General features: G+C 64.3%; 4 protein-coding genes across 4 annotated transcripts in view; 1 reads left to right on the top strand and 3 right to left on the bottom strand.

Moving 5' to 3' along the window:
- The window catches only part of CLDN7 (claudin 7), a 28,362-nt gene extending 10,934 nt beyond the window's left edge, over window positions 1-17,428 (bottom strand). The window contains exons 1-2 of the mRNA XM_040453404.1: window positions 17,424-17,428; window positions 16,333-16,338 (exon numbers count right to left, since the gene is read on the bottom strand). The gene's annotated coding sequence lies outside the window, so the exon portion shown is untranslated. The remainder of the gene's footprint in view (window positions 1-16,332; window positions 16,339-17,423) is intronic.
- LOC121015754 (basic proline-rich protein-like) lies at window positions 501-2,129 on the bottom strand. The gene is made up of 3 exons (XM_040452942.1): window positions 2,093-2,129; window positions 1,718-1,978; window positions 501-1,062 (listed from the first exon to the last, which is right to left on the bottom strand). The coding sequence occupies exons 1-3, from the start codon at window positions 2,127-2,129 to the stop codon at window positions 779-781; spliced, it is 582 nt and encodes a 193-aa protein (XP_040308876.1). The 3' UTR covers window positions 501-778.
- On the top strand, window positions 2,050-8,178 carry SLC2A4 (solute carrier family 2 member 4). Its single transcript, XM_040453388.1, has 11 exons — window positions 2,050-2,320; window positions 3,701-3,817; window positions 3,935-4,107; window positions 4,195-4,319; window positions 4,438-4,553; window positions 4,662-4,824; window positions 4,951-5,138; window positions 5,322-5,426; window positions 5,540-5,641; window positions 6,351-6,554; window positions 7,018-8,178. Exons 1-11 carry the CDS (start codon window positions 2,288-2,290, stop codon window positions 7,222-7,224), a joined length of 1,533 nt encoding a protein of 510 aa, XP_040309322.1. The 5' UTR covers window positions 2,050-2,287; the 3' UTR covers window positions 7,225-8,178.
- On the bottom strand, window positions 8,528-14,000 carry YBX2 (Y-box binding protein 2). Its single transcript, XM_040453399.1, has 9 exons — window positions 13,721-14,000; window positions 13,061-13,124; window positions 11,640-11,673; window positions 10,690-10,779; window positions 10,116-10,412; window positions 9,861-9,964; window positions 9,396-9,573; window positions 8,988-9,073; window positions 8,528-8,904 (listed from the first exon to the last, which is right to left on the bottom strand). The coding sequence occupies exons 1-8, from the start codon at window positions 13,983-13,985 to the stop codon at window positions 9,023-9,025; spliced, it is 1,083 nt and encodes a 360-aa protein (XP_040309333.1). The 5' UTR covers window positions 13,986-14,000; the 3' UTR covers window positions 8,528-8,904; window positions 8,988-9,022.
- Window positions 17,429-18,492: the final 1,064 nt, after the last annotated feature.

Below are 18,492 nucleotides of genomic sequence, written 5' to 3'. Positions count from 1 at the left end.
CACTAAGGCTGGGTGCTGGGAGCACAGAGGGAAACAAGGTGAACTTCTATGCTCAAGGCTTAAGTACAGAGGGAAGAAAACAAATGACGATCTACTACGCTGGGGACACGGGGCTTTCTTTCTCTACCCCCGCCCCCCAGAGGAAGGCCAAGAAAGGTTTCAGAGAGGAGGTGGGCAGTTTTTGAAGGGTGAACAGAAGTCTTCTGGTTTTCCAGATTGAGAGATTCGTACAGCAAAGGCACTCAGGACAGAAATGACACCATGTGTTCTGGGTACAAAGAGTCAGGTATCGGGCCCCTGGGTGGCTCAGTGGGTTAAGCGTCCAATTTCGGCTCAGGTCATGATCTCCCGGTCTGTGAGTTCCAGCCCCCCCTATGGGCTCTGCACTGACAATTCAGAGCCTGCTTGGGATTCTCTCTCTGCCTCTCTTTCTCTGCCCCTGCCCCACTCGTGCTCACTCTCTCAAAATAAATCAATAAGCTTAAAAACCACCACCACCACCAAGGGGTTAGGCATTGCCTAGAACACGAGGGAAAAGAAGGGAAGGTGAGGCAGAGAGAAGAAAAGCAGGAGTTTTCACTCTGAAAAGGGGTTTGAATTTGACGTGGGGGCAACAAGGAACCAGAGAGTCTGGGGGCAGGAGTGATGAGGTTGAACCTTTTGCCTTGAACGCCGTCCTCCGCGGCAGGGAAAGTAAGGAGCAGGAGGTTAATGGTGGTCTGGACCAAGGCGGCAGCAAGGCAGGTGGAGAAAATCTGATGAATGTGAATTTAGGAGGTCAGCGCACCAAAGCCGGTAACGCACTGGATAAAGGCGGGAGGCGGGAAGGGGAGGAGGGGAAGGGGCAAGGGAGGAGGAAGCAAGCAGGACCTCCGGGATTCCCCCCAGGAGTGACAGGGTGGCCAACGGGACCATCCACGGGGATGAAGAGGTCAGAAGGAAGAGCGGGTGTGGGCATGCTGATGATGCGAGCCGCCCGGCGCAGGCGGTAGCTGAATACTGGGGTCCGGAGCTCCAGAAGGAGGCCTGGGCTGGATGTAACGAAGCCTTTCCGAGGCGGACCTGCGAGGGACAGGGGGCCAGAGACGACTGTGCCCGGATCCGCTGCGGATCCTCGCTCGCCCCGCAGGTGGTGCTACAGCCCCGCGCTTCGGGGACCCGAGGGCTGCGCCGCGCGTTCCGCGGAACGCGCGGCGCGCCAACACTAGGTCGCGTCCTCCTGGCTGGGGGTTCAGACCCGGAGCGGCCTCTGGAGAGAGTGTCCAAGTCGTCCACGCGGCCGGCACACTGGTGGCGGCTCGGGAACCTCAGGCTGGTGGCGTGACTGGTGTGAACAGCTGTCCCTCAGGCCGCCTCCAGGAGCCAGTGTGCGGAACGGGTGTAGGGGGAGGGCCAGATAGGTGCAGGGGTGCACGGAAGGAGGACCTCCAGGCCCACACACGCCACCCTCTAGGAGCGGAATTTCCTGTCCCCCTCCTCCCACCCGGGCCGTCCCCGCGTGGGAAGCGCGCCTCGGACCCTTTAAGGCTCCATCTCCCTGCCCTCCCCCGCCCGGGACAGGCCGGGACACCCGGGACCTGACATTTGGCGTCTCCCAACGTGGGAGCTAAAAATAGCCGCGGGGGGGTTACTCCAGGCCATTGCTCGCCAGCCACCCCGCGCGCCACCTCGCGCGCGCTGCGTCGGGCCGCCAGACTTCTCTCCCGGGCCAGCCTACCTGCCGCATCCCCTCCTCCCGGACCCCGCGGTCCCAACCCGCGGCGCAGGGCACCCAAGTCGCCTCTTCGGCCCCAACCCCGGCTGCGGGGCGGAGTCTCCGCACGCGGCGGGGCGGGGCCGCTGTGTCCTGGGACCCTGTCTCCAAACTTGCCCGCGGGAGGCGGGCGGGAACCCGCGGGGCGTGTCCCGTCGGGCACGTCGGGGAGGCGTGGTCTCGCCGGCCCCACCCGCTCCCCAGTGCCAAGTCGTGAACACGAGGCTTAGGGAGGGGCGTGGCCTTCTGGGGTGTGCGGGCTCCTGGCCAATGGGTGCTGCGAAGGGCGTGGCCCGTGGGGGCTGCGGGGGCTCTTCGGGTCTCTCCCCCCAGCCCCGCTGCGCCAGATCCCGGGGAGCCCTGCAGCTCTCTGCATCCTTGGCTCGCGGCAGTGGGTCCCGCCAGGCTCGCCCTCCGCGCGGTCGCTCCGGGACGCCCGTCGCCCCGCGCCCTCGGCCCGCCAGGCCGGGACCGCCGACCCCCAGTCGCCTCCCCGTTAACTGCTGCTCCTGCGCCTCGGGTTCTTGAGACAAGATGCCGTCGGGTTTCCAACAGATCGGCTCCGAAGTACGGTTCAGCATGAGGGGGCGGGACGGGGGCACAGGGCCCTCTTTCTCGGGCTGGGGTCGCCTTTGGGGTCAGCTAGGGGGCGGTCCCTGCGCAGGCGCAGGGGGGAGGGTGGGGGTGGGGGTGGGGGCCTGGCTATTTATACCCCTGCGGGGCAACCCGTGACTGTCGGATTCCAGTCCTTCCAAGAGGCTGAGTGGGTCTCGGGGACAGTTCGGGGACACGGGCCACCACTGGATTTCCCGAGTCCAGGGTTCGCTCCCTTCTCCAGTACGAGGCGCGCTGCGCGGGGATCGGGGACACCCTGCCCGCGATCCAGCTTGAGAAAACAGATCCAGGCGAGCCGTGCCCTCCTGGAGCTGTCCGTCTGTCCCGGCTCTCTCGGGAACTTTTTCGAGGACCGGAGGCTCTCCGTGGGCCCCCACCCCCCCCCCTGGGCGGCCGCCGGGGCGCGGGGCGGTGCCGCAGCCCCCCGGGTGGGGGGGGGGGGGGGGGGGGGGGCCCCCCCCCCCCCCCCCCAGCTCAGGTTTCCGCTTAGAGACAGTCCGTACCGCCAGCGAGCGGCCACCACCGCCACCGCCCCTCACACCACCTTCCCGCCCCCATCCCCTGGGCCTGGCTCCCCCAGGCAGAAGCCGGGCACGGCCCCCCGCCCTTCGTCGGAGCCTGGAGGGGGAAGGGAGGCCGGGGCGGGGACAGAGAAGGCCACCCCAAGGGCCATATGCGGGGAGGAATGACCGCGATGTCCTTTTTGGAATTGTCTTTTGTTGAGCCCGTTGGGCGCCTCCGGGAGCCCGCTGAGGGAGCCCCAGAGGGGGAGAGGAAAGAGGGCAGAGGCGGATGATAAGGCCCGCTTCGCTTTATCAACCCAGCAGTGTCCGGAATACTGTTAACACTTGACTTTGACTTTCTGACTTTTACTGACAGGTAGGCAAAGCAGGCAACATCACCCCTGCCCGCCCCCCCCCCCCCCCACACAACCCAGTGGAAACCTAGGCTCAGAGTGGGGAAGGGACTCACCCAAGGTCACCCAAATTCCAACTCAAGTCTTAAGGCCAAGCCTGTCCCAAGGTCACAGAGGAATGGTGAGGCCCGAGGTCCTCAAACATTTCTCAGCTTGCTGGACCCAAAGACCCAGTTTTGGTTTTGTTTTTTTTTTTTTTTCTTTTTCATGGCTGATCACTGTTGGGTTCTTCCTAGTACTGTTTACACTGAGATCTTTGCTCTATTCCTAATATGGCCCAGTTTCCCTCACCCAACATGTTGGATAGAACCCAGCATCTTAAAGCTCCGGCTGGGCCCGGGCCCCTGGAGGAAAGAAAGGAAGGAAGCATGATTGATTCTGTGTGACATGCCTCGTCTCTTCTTCTGCCTACCCAGGACGGGGAGCCCCCACGGCAGCGAGTAACCGGGACCCTGGTCCTCGCCGTGTTCTCTGCTGTGCTCGGCTCCCTCCAGTTTGGCTATAACATTGGGGTCATCAATGCCCCGCAGAAGGTGAGGGGTCTGTGGCTGGCAGGGTGTGGACTGTCTAAACAAGGAGGGCAGGGGACAGCAAGGGACAGCAGAGGGAGACGCCTCTGCAGGCAGTCACTCTTACGCTGTCCCCCCCAGGTGATTGAACAGAGCTACAATGAGACGTGGCTGGGGAGGCAGGGGCCGGAGGGACCCAGCTCCATCCCGCCAGGCACCCTCACCACCCTCTGGGCTCTGTCCGTGGCCATCTTTTCTGTGGGCGGCATGATCTCCTCTTTCCTCATTGGTGTCGTCTCTCAGTGGCTGGGAAGGTATGGGCCTGGAGGGCAGGGGTGAGGGACAGGACCAGGGGTCACAGCATGGCACCCTAACTTCCAGCCCCACTCTTTGCCCGTCAGGAAGAGGGCCATGCTGGTCAACAACATCCTGGCGGTGCTGGGGGGCACCCTCATGGGCCTGGCCAATGCTGCTGCGTCCTACGAGATGCTCATTCTCGGACGGTTCCTCATTGGCGCCTACTCAGGTACCGACGGGCGCCATGGCCCTGCCCAGTGCCCTGCTATCTTGTCCGTTCACCATCACTGGACCTGCAGGGGGGAGTGGCCAGCTGCCCTCAGCCCTCTCTTCTTCCCTCTGCCCAGGGCTCACGTCGGGGCTGGTGCCCATGTACGTGGGGGAGATCGCCCCCACTCACTTGCGGGGCGCCTTGGGGACGCTCAACCAACTGGCCATCGTCATTGGCATTCTGATCGCCCAGGTGACCGGGCCAGGCCTTATGAGTGGCTAGGCGGGGGGGCGGGGGGCGGGGGGCGGGGGGGGGCTCCGGGCTGAATGGCCTGTCCCGTTTCCCACCCTCGTTCCTCAGGTGCTGGGCTTGGAGTCCATGCTGGGCACGGCCACCCTGTGGCCACTACTGCTGGGCATCACGGTGCTGCCTGCCCTCCTGCAGCTGGTCCTGCTGCCCCTGTGCCCGGAAAGCCCCCGCTACCTCTACATCAGCCGGAACCTGGAGGGGCCGGCCAGAAAGAGTGAGCCTGCGCCCCGCCTTGCTCGGCCGCCCTCCCAGGCCCCCCCCCCCCAGGCCCCCCTCCCCGCCCTCCCAGACCCCCTCCCCGCCAGCCCTCCCTCTCAGGCCCCACCCTCCTCGCCCCCAGGCCTGAAGCGCCTCACGGGCTGGGCTGACACGTCCGGAGCGCTGGCTGAGCTGAAGGAGGAGAAGCGGAAGCTGGAGCGTGAGCGGCCGCTGTCTCTGCTCCAGCTCCTGGGCAGCCGCACCCACCGGCAGCCCCTGGCCATCGCTGTCGTGCTGCAGCTGAGTCAGCAGCTCTCGGGCATCAACGCTGTACGTGAGCCCGAGCCGCAGCCTCCGGGAAGGGCGGGGGTCGGGGCCCGGCCCGAGAGGAGGGGAGAAGAAGGGCGCAGGCTCCCCGTGTTCAAACTCGGGTCGGTCGGGCTTGGTGTGGCCACCGGGGGGGGGGGGAGAGGGTCACCCCTGCCGTCCCCGTCTGTTCTCCCCCGCTCCTAGGTGTTCTACTATTCAACCAGCATCTTCGAGACAGCAGGGGTAGGACGGCCAGCCTACGCCACCATAGGGGCCGGCGTGGTCAACACGGTCTTCACCTTGGTCTCGGTAACTGTGGGCGCCCACCGTCGCCTTCGTGTCCCCCACTAGCCCCCACCCGCCCAGTCCCTCCCACTCCCGTGCCCGGAGGCCCCCTGCCAAGCCGTGACTCCTCCTCGCAGGTGTTCTTGGTAGAGCGTGCGGGGCGTCGGACCCTCCACCTCCTGGGCCTGGCGGGGATGTGTGGCTGTGCCATCTTGATGACCATAGCTTTGCTGCTGCTGGTGAGGCCTGGGGAGGGGGAGGGAGCCAGCGGCCCAGCCCGAGGGCACCGCCCCGAGGAGCTCTGGGGCCAGCCTCGGGCCGGGACCATGGTCCGCGTTCCCCTATGTTCCTGCACCTCTTCCTGCTCTGGGAGGAAGCTCGGGCAGAACCCCGGCAGCCAGGGAGGAGAGCCACTGTCTAGTTTTAGGAACAACAATTCCTAAGGACCCAGTTTGAGAACCAAGAGAGAACCAACTAGCTTTTCCTCTTTTTTTTTTTTTTTGTTTTTTTTGTTTTCTGAGAGAGAGAAGGAGAGAGAGCGCAAGCAGGGGAAGGGCAGAGCGAGAGGGAGAGAGAGAATCCCCAGCAGGTTCCACGCCGTCCGTGCAGAGCCCAGTGCGGGGCTCGAACCCACAGAACCAGGAGATCACGACCTGGGTCGAAATCAAGAGTCAGACGCTTAACGGACTGAGCCACTCAGGCGCCCGGAGAAGCGACCACCTTGATAGCTGACAACGTAGAACATTCTCTCTGCCCTGAATGGAGTAGCAGTTGGGCAGCCAGCTGGATGTCAGTGGTCAGAAATGCTCCAAGACCTGTTCTAACTTAGGGTGGCAGGCTCTTCCGTGAGCTGCTGGGAGGGGTAGATGTCAGTTCTCTGCACTGAGAGCAAAGGAAGATCCGGAAAGACGGGACCTGAATTCCTTCCTCTCCTTGCCCGTCCCCCAGGAGCGGGTTCCAGCCATGAGCTACGTCTCCATCGTGGCCATCTTTGGCTTTGTGGCATTCTTTGAGATCGGCCCCGGGCCCATCCCCTGGTTCATCGTGGCTGAGCTGTTCAGCCAGGGCCCCCGCCCGGCGGCCATGGCCGTGGCTGGTTTCTCCAACTGGACGTGCAACTTCATCATCGGCATGGGTTTCCAGTACATAGCGGTAGGTGCCCTGCCCCCGTCCCGCCTCCTACCCGGTAGGCCAGGGTGGGGCAGGTCCCCGCCAGCCCCACCCCCATCCCCGACCCCAGGGTCGCTCTGGTGGACCACGTGGGCCCTGGAGACCACCTGCTCCCCGAGAGCCGGAGGGGACAAGGGAGCTGAAGGGGTAACAACGGAAGGGCCTCCGAGCTGTGGCGTAACTGCAGAGTGACGCGCCCAGCTTCACGTCCACACTGCAGGTGGCTGGGGATCCAGGCTGAGCGGAAACGCTCTGGCCCTCACCGTGGTAACGACGGCGAAAAATTCCGAGAGAGGCTGGGGAACGGAGAATCCTTTCCTCCCTCCATTCTCATTCTCATTCCTGGTTGTTCGCCCTGCCCCGCGAAGGAACCGCCCTGCTGTGTGTGTAGCACCCCCCCCCCCCGCCCTCCCCTCCGCCAACACCTCTTCCTCCGCCTGTCCAGGAGGCGATGGGTCCGTACGTCTTCCTTCTGTTCGCGGTCCTTCTGCTCTGCTTTTTCGCCTTCACCTTCCTAAGAGTGCCTGAGACCCGAGGCCGGACGTTTGACCAGATCTCTGCCGACTTCCGCCGGACGCCCTCTCTCTTAGAGCAGGAGGTGAAGCCCAGCACGGAACTGGAGTACTTGGGGCCGGACGATGAGAATGACTGAGGGGCCTGGCAGGGGCGGGAGGGCCGTGCTCTCGCCCACCCCCACCCCCACCCAGACCCCCTCCTCACCTGTGCACTTTAACCCTCTCTTCCCTGTTACTTCCGGGGCGGAGGAGCCCCTGCAGCCTGGGGGGGGGGGGTCGGGAAGCTGGAGGGAAGGGCGGTCTTGGCAACGCCTCGTTCCCCTCGTGTGACTCGTGGGTTATTGGTGTGGTGTGATTAGGCCGTGGCCGTCAGGGTGGGCCGTTCTCCCGTCTCGCCCCCTCCTTCCTCCGTGGCCCACCCCACCCACCCCCCCACCCTCAGTTCCAGAAGACGTGGCTCCCTTGCTAGAGAAGGAGGGCTGCAGGGAGGGGAGGCCCGGGGACCGTTTAGTGGGCAGACTGAAGCAGAGAGGACCGGAGCCGCGGCCCCTGCCACCTCGGACTCGCCCTCCTCCTCTGGCACTTTGCTCTGAGTTCTTGCCTCATAGACTCTGGGCCAAGCGGGTCCGGTTTCGACCCCTCCCAGGGCCTACGCCCCCCTCTCCTGGCAGGCTCAGCCCTCTGGGCCCAACCTTCTGGGGCAAGAGGGGAGCACGGGCCAACGCGCGGGGAGAGGGGGCCCTGCTCTGGTCTCTTCTCCCGACCCGAAGGGTGTTGTACCCACAAGCTTTTGACCAACTAAGGGAAAGAGGAATTTGAAAGGTGGCCTGTAAACGGGGTGGGAGGAGCCTTTCGATATTTTTGTATGTGTTTGGCAAAGGGGCAGGGAGAAGGAACCAAAGGTCTGCTGTACGACGTGTATATAGGAGATGCAGACATAAAGTCGCCGTACGAGACACGCGTCCTGTCGTGGGGGCGCCCAAGGACCGGCTGGACAGCGAGCACGGCTCCCCTTCCCCCCCGCTGTCTCTCTCACCCCGCCTTAGCTCAAGGCCAAAGAATCCTCCATAGGCAGCCACTCGCCCCCACTTGTTTCTAGTCACGGGTTTAAAAAACACAAAACACACACCCGACACGGGGACTGAACCCATGGCCCTGAGATCAAGAGTCACAGGCTCTACGCCGAGCCTGCTGGGCGCCCCCAGTCATTGCTCTTATCGACGGCGAACGAGCAGGAAGTTGGAGCCGAAAGTGCCAGAGCTGCTCTCAGGACCTTCCAGACCATTCATCCTGCAGGAGAGACACCAGCCCCAGGTTACAGATGGGAAAGGGACTCTCGCGGGCCAGAGACGCCAGGAGGAGGGCTCAAGGCCTGGCCCTGCCTCCCCTTCCACGGGGCCTTGGCAGTGATTCTCCACAGAAAAGAGGCAGAGACGAGACCACAGAAAAGCCTGTTTCCGTTTTTACTGGAGGCTCAGGTGGTACATGACGGTTCATAAAATGGCTTCAGAGGGACGGGCTGGAAGGGAGACGAAAAATAAACTGGGTGGGAAAGAAAACAACCAGGAGGAGGGAAGGGCCGGCTGGTTCTTTCTCAGGCTGATTCAGGGGAGGGCGGTGGGGCCTCTGAACAAGAAGGCTGGGTCCCTTCCCTCCACCCACGGTGGGAGGGAGAGAAAGCAAAAGGCGGTTGTTTGGGCCCTCCTGAGTCTCAAGGAAAAGGGGAAAGCCGCTGTTTCGATGTCAGGAACTGGGGGAAGGGGGGAGGGGGTGCTGGGGGGGGGGGTACAGAGCAGTTGGAAAAACTGGCAGATAACCTGAGAGAGAGAAACGGATAAATCGTGAGTGGGGACTCCTCAGGCACAGCGCCCCACTGCCCGGCACCGGGGCCGCCGCTCACCAGATGATAGCTCTACGTGTCCTTTGAGTTGGGGGTCACTCCAGTATGGTGGTGGGGGGCTCCCCACTGTTGATGGGGGCTGAGGTCTAGAGAGAACAGGGGCGGTCAGCCCCCGACCCCAGCCTTCTCGCAGGCACCCTTTTTCTTTCCGCTCCTCCCCAGCTCACACCCACGAGCGGCCACAGTGGCTCCAAGCAGCGCAAGAGAGGGGTCTGCAGGGGCTTGGGGTCGGGGGGGGGGGGGGGGGCTCCTGGGCTGCGTGGCCTGGAGGATGGGGGGGGCCTGCAGTCTGGGCCCTCTGGCTCAGGTGGGGGGCGGAGCTGGGTGAGGGGGAAGGGAAAGAGGGCGAGTGGGCCCCAGCCTCTCCTCTTACCTGCCCCCCACCCCCCAAGGGGCCCAGGTGCTCACCTCCGGGGCTGCGGGCTGCCTGGGTCCGGGCGGCTGCTGCCGCCGCCGCTGGAAGTAGGGCCGGTTTCGTGGGCGCTGGGGCTCGGGCCGAGACCCGTCCGCGGGGCCCTGGCCGGGCTTGGTCTCACCATCCCCACCTTCTGTGGTAGGCTGCTGGGGCGGCCTGGGGCGGAAAGGCCTGGGGAGAGGAGCAGGGGGGCCGTGGGGGGAGCAGGGACCCAGTGTGCCCCACCTCCCTCCCTCCGTCCCTCCCGGGGCTCCCCCAGCAGAGGGGGACCGTGGCGCCCCCGCCCCAGGAGCCAGGCTTCCAACGCCCTCCCCCACCGGGCCCCTTATCAGCCATCACGAAGCTGCCAGCCCCTCACCGCCAGCTCCAGATTCTCCTAGAACTTGGCTCTTCCCCCTTCCCGGGAGGGCCCAATACCGGACAGCAGAGCGAAGACAGCCCCAGAGAGGGACTCTCACCTTCGGTACCTAGGCCGGAATCTGGGTGGGGGGACCCGCTCGTCTCCCTGCTGTTGATCCCCCTCCAACGGGGCTGTCTCTTTGGGCTCCACCCCATCGGTGCCCTAGGAACACACGAAGGCCTGGGGGAGCCTGGGGAACGAGGGCGCCCGGCGCCGGGCGTCGGCGGCCCTTCCCAGCCCTCCGGGGGGTCTCTGTTCTCGCGGGCGCCCTTCCCGGGGCGGTAGCGGCTTCCGCGTCCCCAGGCCCCCTCACCTCTATAGGCTGCTGCTGCGGCTGCTGCTGGTTGGGGGGCCGAGGGCCTCTCACAAAGCGCCGTCGGTAGAAGAAGGGGGGCGGGCGCCGCCGCCTGGGCCTCTGCCCGGAGTCCTCGGCGCGCTCCCCTTCGCTGCCTGGCTCCGTCCCGCCCGACGGGGCCTCGGCCACCATGGGCGGCGGGGCGGCCGGGCGCGGCCGGGGGATGAAGCGGCGGAACCGGCGTCGGTTGGGGGCGTAGCGGCTGCCCTTGACTGGCACGCCCCCCGGCCCAGTTACGTTCGCAGCTTCGGCGCCCTGGGGAGGGGGCGGGGAGCGCGCCGTGAGACCCTGGCCCAGCCACACGCGGTCCCGAACCTCCTTCCCCGCGTCCTGCTTCCCTCCGGCTCCTGCCTCCCCCGGGGAAGGAAAGAGCGGCTCCCAGGCCCTCGGGGGGTGGGGGCCAGACGACAGACGCCGGCAAGTGCTGGGTGCAGGACGGAGAAGCCCGGAGGTCACCGGGTGCGGGGCAGGGATGCGGTCTGGAGGCCCCGGGCTAACGGGCCCCGTCCCCCGCCGCCGCCGCCGCCCGAACCTTCTCTCCCTCCACGACATCGAACTCCACCGTCTCCCCGTCGCCCACGCTGCGCAGGAACTTCCTGGGGTTGTTTCTTTTAATGGCCGTCTGGGAGGGGAAAGGCCACGGGAAGGTGAGGGCAGCGGGCCGAGGCCTCCCTCCCCCCTCCCCCGCCGGGTCCGCCACCCCATTTCTCCGTCTTCAGCACCTTCCTTCCTCGTGGCCGGGCCGCAGGGTGAGCGCGGAGGCGGGCCCAGCTTAGCGGGGGAGAAGCCGCGAACTAGGGCCTCCCGGCAGCCTGTGCCCTCAGCACCGCCCCAGGGCGCACTCCCTCCTCCCTTCGCCCCGCAGGGGTTTCCGAAAGGGCGGCCAGAGACTAGAACTCAAGGCAGAACACACAGCGGAGGCGTCCGAAGTGGCAAAGTGGGTAAAACGCGCCGCGCCTCGCCTCTTACCTGGGAGCTCCGGCCGCCACGGCAGCGGTTCTCAAACTGGGGCCGCATCAGCATCACCTGGAGAGCTCGTTACACCAGGTGGGCGGGCTCCTCCCCCGAGCCTGACTGATTCGGCACGTCTGGGGTGGGGCCCGAGAATCTGGCCGCCAGGTGATGCTGCTGCCGCGGGGCCCGCACTTTGAGAACCAGCGCACCCAAGTATCGCTAGCCCGTGTCCTTTGCCTCTGAACACTGCCTACGATTCCTTCTTGTGTCGGCGCGTCCCGATGTAGGTAGTGAGCATGCCGTGACCAGAGGGCAACAAGTGGCTTCTCACAAAGCCACCCTGACACAAGTGGGGCCCGTGGTGGTTAACACAGGCACCTGAGGCGGGTGGAGGGGGACCATTTCCTGCGGGGCACGCTGTGCGAGGGGAAGTCAGGAGAAACGCTGTGTGCGGCTAAGGGTTATGAGACAGGCCTTCCAGGAGAGGGTGGGTTCTCCCCCCCCACCCAAAGACGACCCAGCACTTACCTGGTGAACAAAGACATCCTCCTTGGTGTCATTCCTGCAGAACAGGAGGGGTTGTTAGGGGGGGTGACCTTGGTGAGGCCTCCCCAGCTGCCTGTTCCTCAAAGCAGCAGGCCAGCATCCCCTGGCTTCTTGGGGGTACACAGGACGCATGGGGGGACAGGAGCTGGAAGCTCCACAAACCTCCCTGAAAAGGCTGGGCTTTGTAAGGGCGGGGGGAGGGGTGCAAAGTCACCTTGAAGAAGCTGGGCCAGCTCTTAACCTGCTGAGGACGCAACCCTCCACCCCAGGGGCACCGTAGGACCTGGCAGGACTGGGTGCAACTGTCCCTGGCCAGCACCCCCTCCGTTCCAACCCCCATCCCGGCTGGAAAATCCCCGTGTCTTCCCTCCTACAGTCAAGGAGGAAGGTGGGGTGCGGGCGGAGGAGCAGAATATGTCTGAGAAGGGGACAACTTGTCAAGAGCCTGCTCTGAACATCCCCAAGACTTTATTCTCGCCCTCAGCCCAGGGGGGAACCCCAGGGTCAGGCCCCCACTCAACACACCCAGGGACCAAGGATGAGAAACAAGATCATACTCGATCCTTCTCTCTGCCTGCTCGCCTGTTACCCCAGTTTAGCCTAGCATCCCACGGCGGGGAGGGGAGAACGCAAAGGTTTTCCTTCAGAACCTCCCGGGAGGCCTCAGTTTCCAGAATTAGGGAGGGATCCTTCCCTAGATCAAATGTTCTAGCTTTAAAGCACTTGGATCTGTACAAAGGTCAGCCTGCTAAGAGGGAACTGGGGCCTCCCAGGAGGGCTGGGCTGGGCAGGGTGCCCGGGCTGGGGAAGGGCCCGCTGGGGGAGACCTGGCTCTGCTCACAATCAGCCACCACAGTCGCTCCCGGCAGCCCAACCGAAGAGAAGCAGCAGCAGCAGCCGCCTCTGTCTGCGGGGGCTGGCTTCCTGCCTCGGCCCCAGCCCCCAGCCGGCACCGGCCTCCGGCCCGTCAGGTGGGGGATTCAAATGAGCCAGCAGCCCTTTCCAAGGGCGGTGAGTCAGGGGACCGTGCTGGGAGCCGCCCCGCACGGGAAACGAGTGAGGACTCCAGCCCCGAGCCCCCGAGGCGCAGACAGCAGGTACATTCGGCCCCAGAGGTGAAGCAAACCAAAGCACAAGGTGAGACAGACGAGCAGCGGGAGGCCCGGAGCCAGGTTGGCCAAGTTCCTAGATCATTAACTCTCTGCTGCCCTTGAAGATTCCGAGGCGGCTCCATCCCGCCCACGTTTGTGCTGTGGTTAAAGACTTTCAATCAGCGTCAGCTGGACACTGCAACCAGGAGCCTCGGCAGGGCTAGAGATGGGGCTGGGAAGGTGTCCAGCCCCACAGGCCAGTCTGGAAAACACCCGTCCCCCCCTCCACCCCCACCTGGGGTTCTCAGATACCTGTTGATGAACCCGTAACCGTTCCGGACGTTGAACCACTTGACGGTGCCCAGGACCTGGATCGCTGCCAGGCAGAAGCGCAGTGGGGACAAGAAGATGGGGGGAAGAGAGAGAGTCGGACTCAGTTTGGAGGCACTCCAGATCCAACCTACCTCCCCATGACCTATGAAGCGCCACTTGAAGCCACCAGTTTCACCCAGTGGCTTCAAGGCAATCCTGACCCGGTTCCCCCAAATTGAAGCGCCCGTACAGCAGGGCTCAGGCTTTCACGACCTTTCCATCCCTACGCCCTGTTCCTCGTGAGCTACAAATCCGGGTCCTTCACCTAGAACTAGGTACTCACCAGGCCCACCAAGTCCTGCCCTAGGGGTTCCTAGCGCACCTGCTGCCCGGGCTGAGTCAACCAGGCCAAGTCTCCCGCCGCGGGGACGTGCCCCGGACCCTAGCTGGGCCTACCCACCGCGCCCTTGCTGCCCGGGAGGCGCGGCAGGACTTCCCACCAGGGGAACACGCTTGGGTCAGCTCTCCCCAGCCCAGCTAGTCCTTCGAGCCTCCGGGGCCAGGCCCGCCTTCGGCTTTCTGGGTTCTGTGGGCTCCACGACACTCCTCCCCCAGCCCGTCGACACCCTCAGAGCCCCTCTGGCACGCGCCCCCCCTCACCCAGCACCGGCTTGTCCGCCTGACTCCGGGCCGGGGGCGCGGGGGTCCCCGAGGCTGCCGTCGCCGGGTTGCCCGGGGTGCGGGGACCCTGCGCCGAGGGGGTCCCGGCAGCGGGGCCCGAGGCGGCTCCGACCCCGCCGCCTGCCCCGCCGCCTGCTTTCTGTGGCTCCCCCGCGGGCACCGGTACCACCACCGCTACCACCCCTGCCGCCGTCGCGGGCACCGTCGCCGCGGTCGCCACCGCTGCCGCCTCCGCCTCGCTCATCCCGCCGGGTCCAGTACCGGCCCCCGCCGCCACCGCCTCCTCCGCCGCCGCCACCGCCCCGGCCCCTCCCCCCGGCTCGCAAACCCGTCGCCCCGCTCAGTCCTCGCGCCCCGAGCCTCGCCCGCACGCCGGCAGCGGGCCCCGGGACGAGGCCAATCGCAGCCCGCAGCCGCGGCGCGCGCAGGCCCCGCCTGCCGCCCCCGGGCCAATCCCAGCGGAGCAAGCCCCCCGCCCCGGCCCGCACGCCGGCCACGCCTCCCGGGCTTCGCCAGGAGGCCGAGACCCGGGCTCGCCACCTCGTAAGTACACCTGGGCCCCGCCCCGAGGCCGTCACGTGACCTCCCCGCCCCAGCCCATTGGCCGACGGCCCCTTTCCCCTCCCCCTCCGCCCCTTTCCACCGGCCGCGGGAAATCAAACGGGCTGGTCGCGCCCCAACCGCCACCTGGCCTGTGCGCGCAGGGCGGGGCGGGGGGCGCAGCTTCGGGGTTGCCCCTGACGACCCGGGTGCGCGGCCGGCGCCCGCAGCCTCCGCTCTGGCTGCGCGCCGCACCGCTCATCTGCGCCCTCGAGACGGCACGTGCCCGCACACCGCCTCCTCCCGGCCCGGGGGATGCCCCGCACGCCCCGGGCCGGGGTCCCCGCCCGCCGAGCGAGCCTCCAGGCGCCGCGGAAGAACCACTCTCCCAGCTCGCAATTGCTCCCACTTTTATTTTTGAGGTGGGACGCACGGAGAGCGGAATGCACGACTCCGTTGTCCGCGCAGTCAGCGCCCTAAAGGAGAGAGCTCCCCCCCCCCCCCGAGCCCTTTCCAGGCCTCCCCGGCCTCCCCAAGGACCGTCGCCGCCGTGATGTCCGGCTCCCCGCAGCTTCTCCCGCCTTCCTTCTTTGCCTGCACCTGCGCTTGCCGCCACCTAGAACGCACCTCCGTGATTTGCAGAGCAACCTTTTCAAGTACCGGCTGACCTATCACTCCTCACCATCACGTCATCCTTTCCTTTTCTCGGGGCGTTTTTGAAAATATAAGCGTATCTCGCCCTGTGCCCCCGCTGCGCTGGACGGAGCTGGTGGGCGTGCCTGACGCCTGCAGCACTGCCTGGCACAACGTGGACGCTCACTTGTTTCTTGAGTAATCGGATGGTCCCCATTGCACAGATGGGAAGACTGAGGCCCCGGCGCGAAGCTTGCCCCAGGTTTCCCCGGAGCCCGGGCGCTCGGCCCGGAGCTGCGATCTCCCTCCCGGAGTGGTGCGGCTCCAGAGTCGCTCCTCCCGAGGGCCGCCGCCCCGCCCCCGCTGCCGGACCCGGGCAGCGCGTATTTTTAGCCGGGACGGTGCTCGTGGACCAGCCTTCGTGCCCCTACGCGCCGCGGGCCCCAAGCGCGCCTCTCCAGCCCCGGGGTCCGCGCCAGGCTCGGCGGCGGCTCTCCGGCGGCCGTGCTCCAATCCCGGTCCCGGCGCGCCCTCTGCCGGCCGCTCCCGGAGGCGCCGGCGCCGCCTTCCTCGCGGTCCTGCCACCTGCGGCTTACTCCGCCCGCCCCACCCCTCCGGCCCTGTCCGAGGCGACAGTTCTGTGTCCCCGCGCAGCCGGCACCGCGGATAGAAAAAGAGAAAAAAGCGGGAGAACAATTAAGAGGCAAGGCCGCGAAGGATGCAGAAATGACCACTCTCCCTCGGACTGTTAAGGACCCGTGTACCTGTGTCCAGCCCCGAGATCGAGGCATGCAGAAGAGGGCAGGGCTGGGGCAAGGCGAGCAGGAGACCTCCCAGTGCGGCCCCGGCAGCAGAGGAAGCACGCAAAAGGTACAGAGAGAGGGCAGGTGTGGGCTGGTTAAACCGTGACAGGAGAGGAAGCTCATAGGAAAGATGAGCCCTGTTTGCGGTAAGAGTTTTTAAGAAAAGATGTCAGGAGACCCCTGGGTGAGGGCGCTGAGGGGCAGGCGCCTGGCGACAGGAAACGACGCTTACTCCTTACAACAGTAACATCCTCCCTATCTCCACGGTCAGGAATTAGCTGCCACCGAGAGAAGCAATTAATTTCCCTGTTGCGTTGAAGGGTCTGCACGGGTGATTTTCTGGGGATTTACAGATGTTTAGGGGCTTGAGGTAGCCAGGGCTCTGGGCATCCCGGCAAAAAGGGTCCTCCTTTGTCGCTCTCTTTCCGTTTGCTCCCGTCCACTTGAAGTTCGCGGTCTCGCCCGTCTCGTTCACGGGTTTAAAACCAAACAAAACGCGAAAAACAACGCCTCCTTCACTGTGGCCCGTCGCGGCTCCTGCAGAGAAGACGTGCGATGTCAAACGGAGACGCTGTTTGAAAGATTTAAGAGCCGGTGCCAAATCCTCCTGGCGACACACGTCTCCTCGCAGCCCAAACCAGAGCTTCCGCCCTCTCCCCTCTAACACCTGCTCGCTCGCTCTTTCTCTTTCTCTCTCTCTCTCTCTCCTCGGCTGCTCCAGAAAGTGCCACAGACCCTGCGGCCTTCTCTTCTCCCGTCGACTCTTCCCCGGCCTTTGCCTCCGTCTTCCCCTCCTTCCAAGCTCTGCTAGGACTGCCAGGTCCTTGACCTTTTCTCCGCCCTCTGTCCGTCTCCTTGTCCCATCTGCCGTATCGGATATTATTTACACGTCCTTCTTGAAACTTCCTCCTTGTCTTGTTGGTGTTTTTGGTTTTGGGTTTGTTTTTTTTTTTTTTTTTTTTTTTTACCCGAGAGCAGTAAGAGTCGAGATTTTTTTTTTAGCACCTAACTATGTGCCACACACTGTGCTAAGCAGCCTAGGGGACTTTGGTCATGAATTCCTCAGGGCAACCCGGGGGAGTGGGTACTATTATCGTTATACCCACTCTTCAGATAAGGAGACTGAGGCAGAGTGGAGGTAAGCCAGCAGCCCAAGACCACACAGCTCTGGAGCCGGCCAAGCGGGGGGGGTTCAGATGCAGAGCAGCCTGACTCCAGGACCTTTCTTCTGAGTCACCAGCCTCCTGCCACCGCGCTGGGACTACACTTTTCCACCTTCCTCCTCCCCTCTAGTACTTTCCACATGTCAGGCTCTTCCTTCCCAACCAAGTGTCTTGAGAGGCCGCCTGTATTACGCAGGCTCTGCTTCTCCCCCAGGCCCGGCATCCGGGACCGGCGTTGGTGTCGGTCACACTGCCTTGTTCGACGGACCCTTGCTTGCCCCCGTTCCTCCGCCTCCGTCCACGTGGCAGATGCCCACGGAGACCGTTTGGCTCTCAGATTTTTTCAGGGACTCCTCAGCCTCTCCCTCGCCCCTTCCTGGAGGTCAGAGCCCCCCAGTTCTTCTCTTCTTCTGACTCTGTGACCCCTCCCGTGGAGGCCCCTCCACCCCCACTGCTTCAAATACGACCTGTTAGGGGTCTACCTTCTTAAGCACCGAGCTTGTGGCATTTCGTTAATGCCAGCCCTGGGGAGGCAAAGACAACCTGAACCCAGTGACCCCCCAGCCCGGACCACCTGAGCCCCAGACCCACGATGACCAGCTGCCAGCGGGAAATCTCCAGGGCCCCCTGTCCGGGGAAAAGGTCCCACCATATCGGGGCGCAGAGATGTGAACCCCACCGCCCCCACCTGGTTCACACCGTCGGCATCTCTCACCCGCATCAGCTCAGTGGCCTCCCCCCTGCGTGGTTTCCTCGCCCTCAGAACTGCCCTCTCCAGCCCATTTTGCACAATGGACCTCACAGCAGCTTAGCCTGTCCCACCGCCGTCCCGCTGCCCTGCTTGATTTCCACCGTAGTATTTAGTCGTACCTGACATTTGCTTGTTTGTAATTTGTAAGCTTGGGATCTTGTCTGTCTTGTCCACTGCTGTATTCTCAGTGCCTCAAACTGTACCCAACACGTAGTAGGTGACCGGTAACTACTTGACTGGATAAATGAAGGCAGCCAGAAACATCTTTTATTATTACTATTTTAAGGTTTTTTTATTTTTTTATTTTTTTAACGTTTATTTATTTTTGAGACAGAGAGACAGAACATGAACAGGGGAGGGGCAGAGAGAGAGGGAGACGCAGAATTGGAAGCAGGCTCCAGGCTCCGAGCCATCAGCCCAGAGCCCGACGCGGGGCTGGAACTCAGGGACCTCGAGAGCGTGACCTGAGCTGAAGTCGGACGCTTAACCGACTGAGCCACCCAGGCATCCCTTAAGTTTATTTTATTTTGAGAGAGAGAGCACCAGCAAGGAAGGGGCAGAGAGAGGAGGAGAGAGAGAACCCCAAGCCGGCTCTGCTCTGTCCGCACAGAGCCCGATGCGGGGCTCGAACCCACCAACCGGAAGATCGTGCGTGACCTGAGCGGAAGCCGAGAGGCGGACGCTTAACTGACTGAGCCACCCCGGCGCCCTCCGAAACATCTTTCTGAAATGCATTTTGGTTTTCGCGATACTCAGGCACCTTCCACGTGCACATTGTCTATGGCCAGCAACTCATCCGCGGGGCACACGACACAAAGAGATTCCTTTCACAGATGTGCACGTAGACGTGCCTGGGAACGG

This window comes from Herpailurus yagouaroundi, unplaced genomic scaffold (assembly GCF_014898765.1).
Source record: "Herpailurus yagouaroundi ecotype Mexico unplaced genomic scaffold, PumYag 208, whole genome shotgun sequence".
Taxonomy (NCBI): Eukaryota; Metazoa; Chordata; class Mammalia; order Carnivora; family Felidae; genus Herpailurus; species Herpailurus yagouaroundi.
This window is presented reverse-complemented; position numbering and strand designations above follow the sequence as displayed.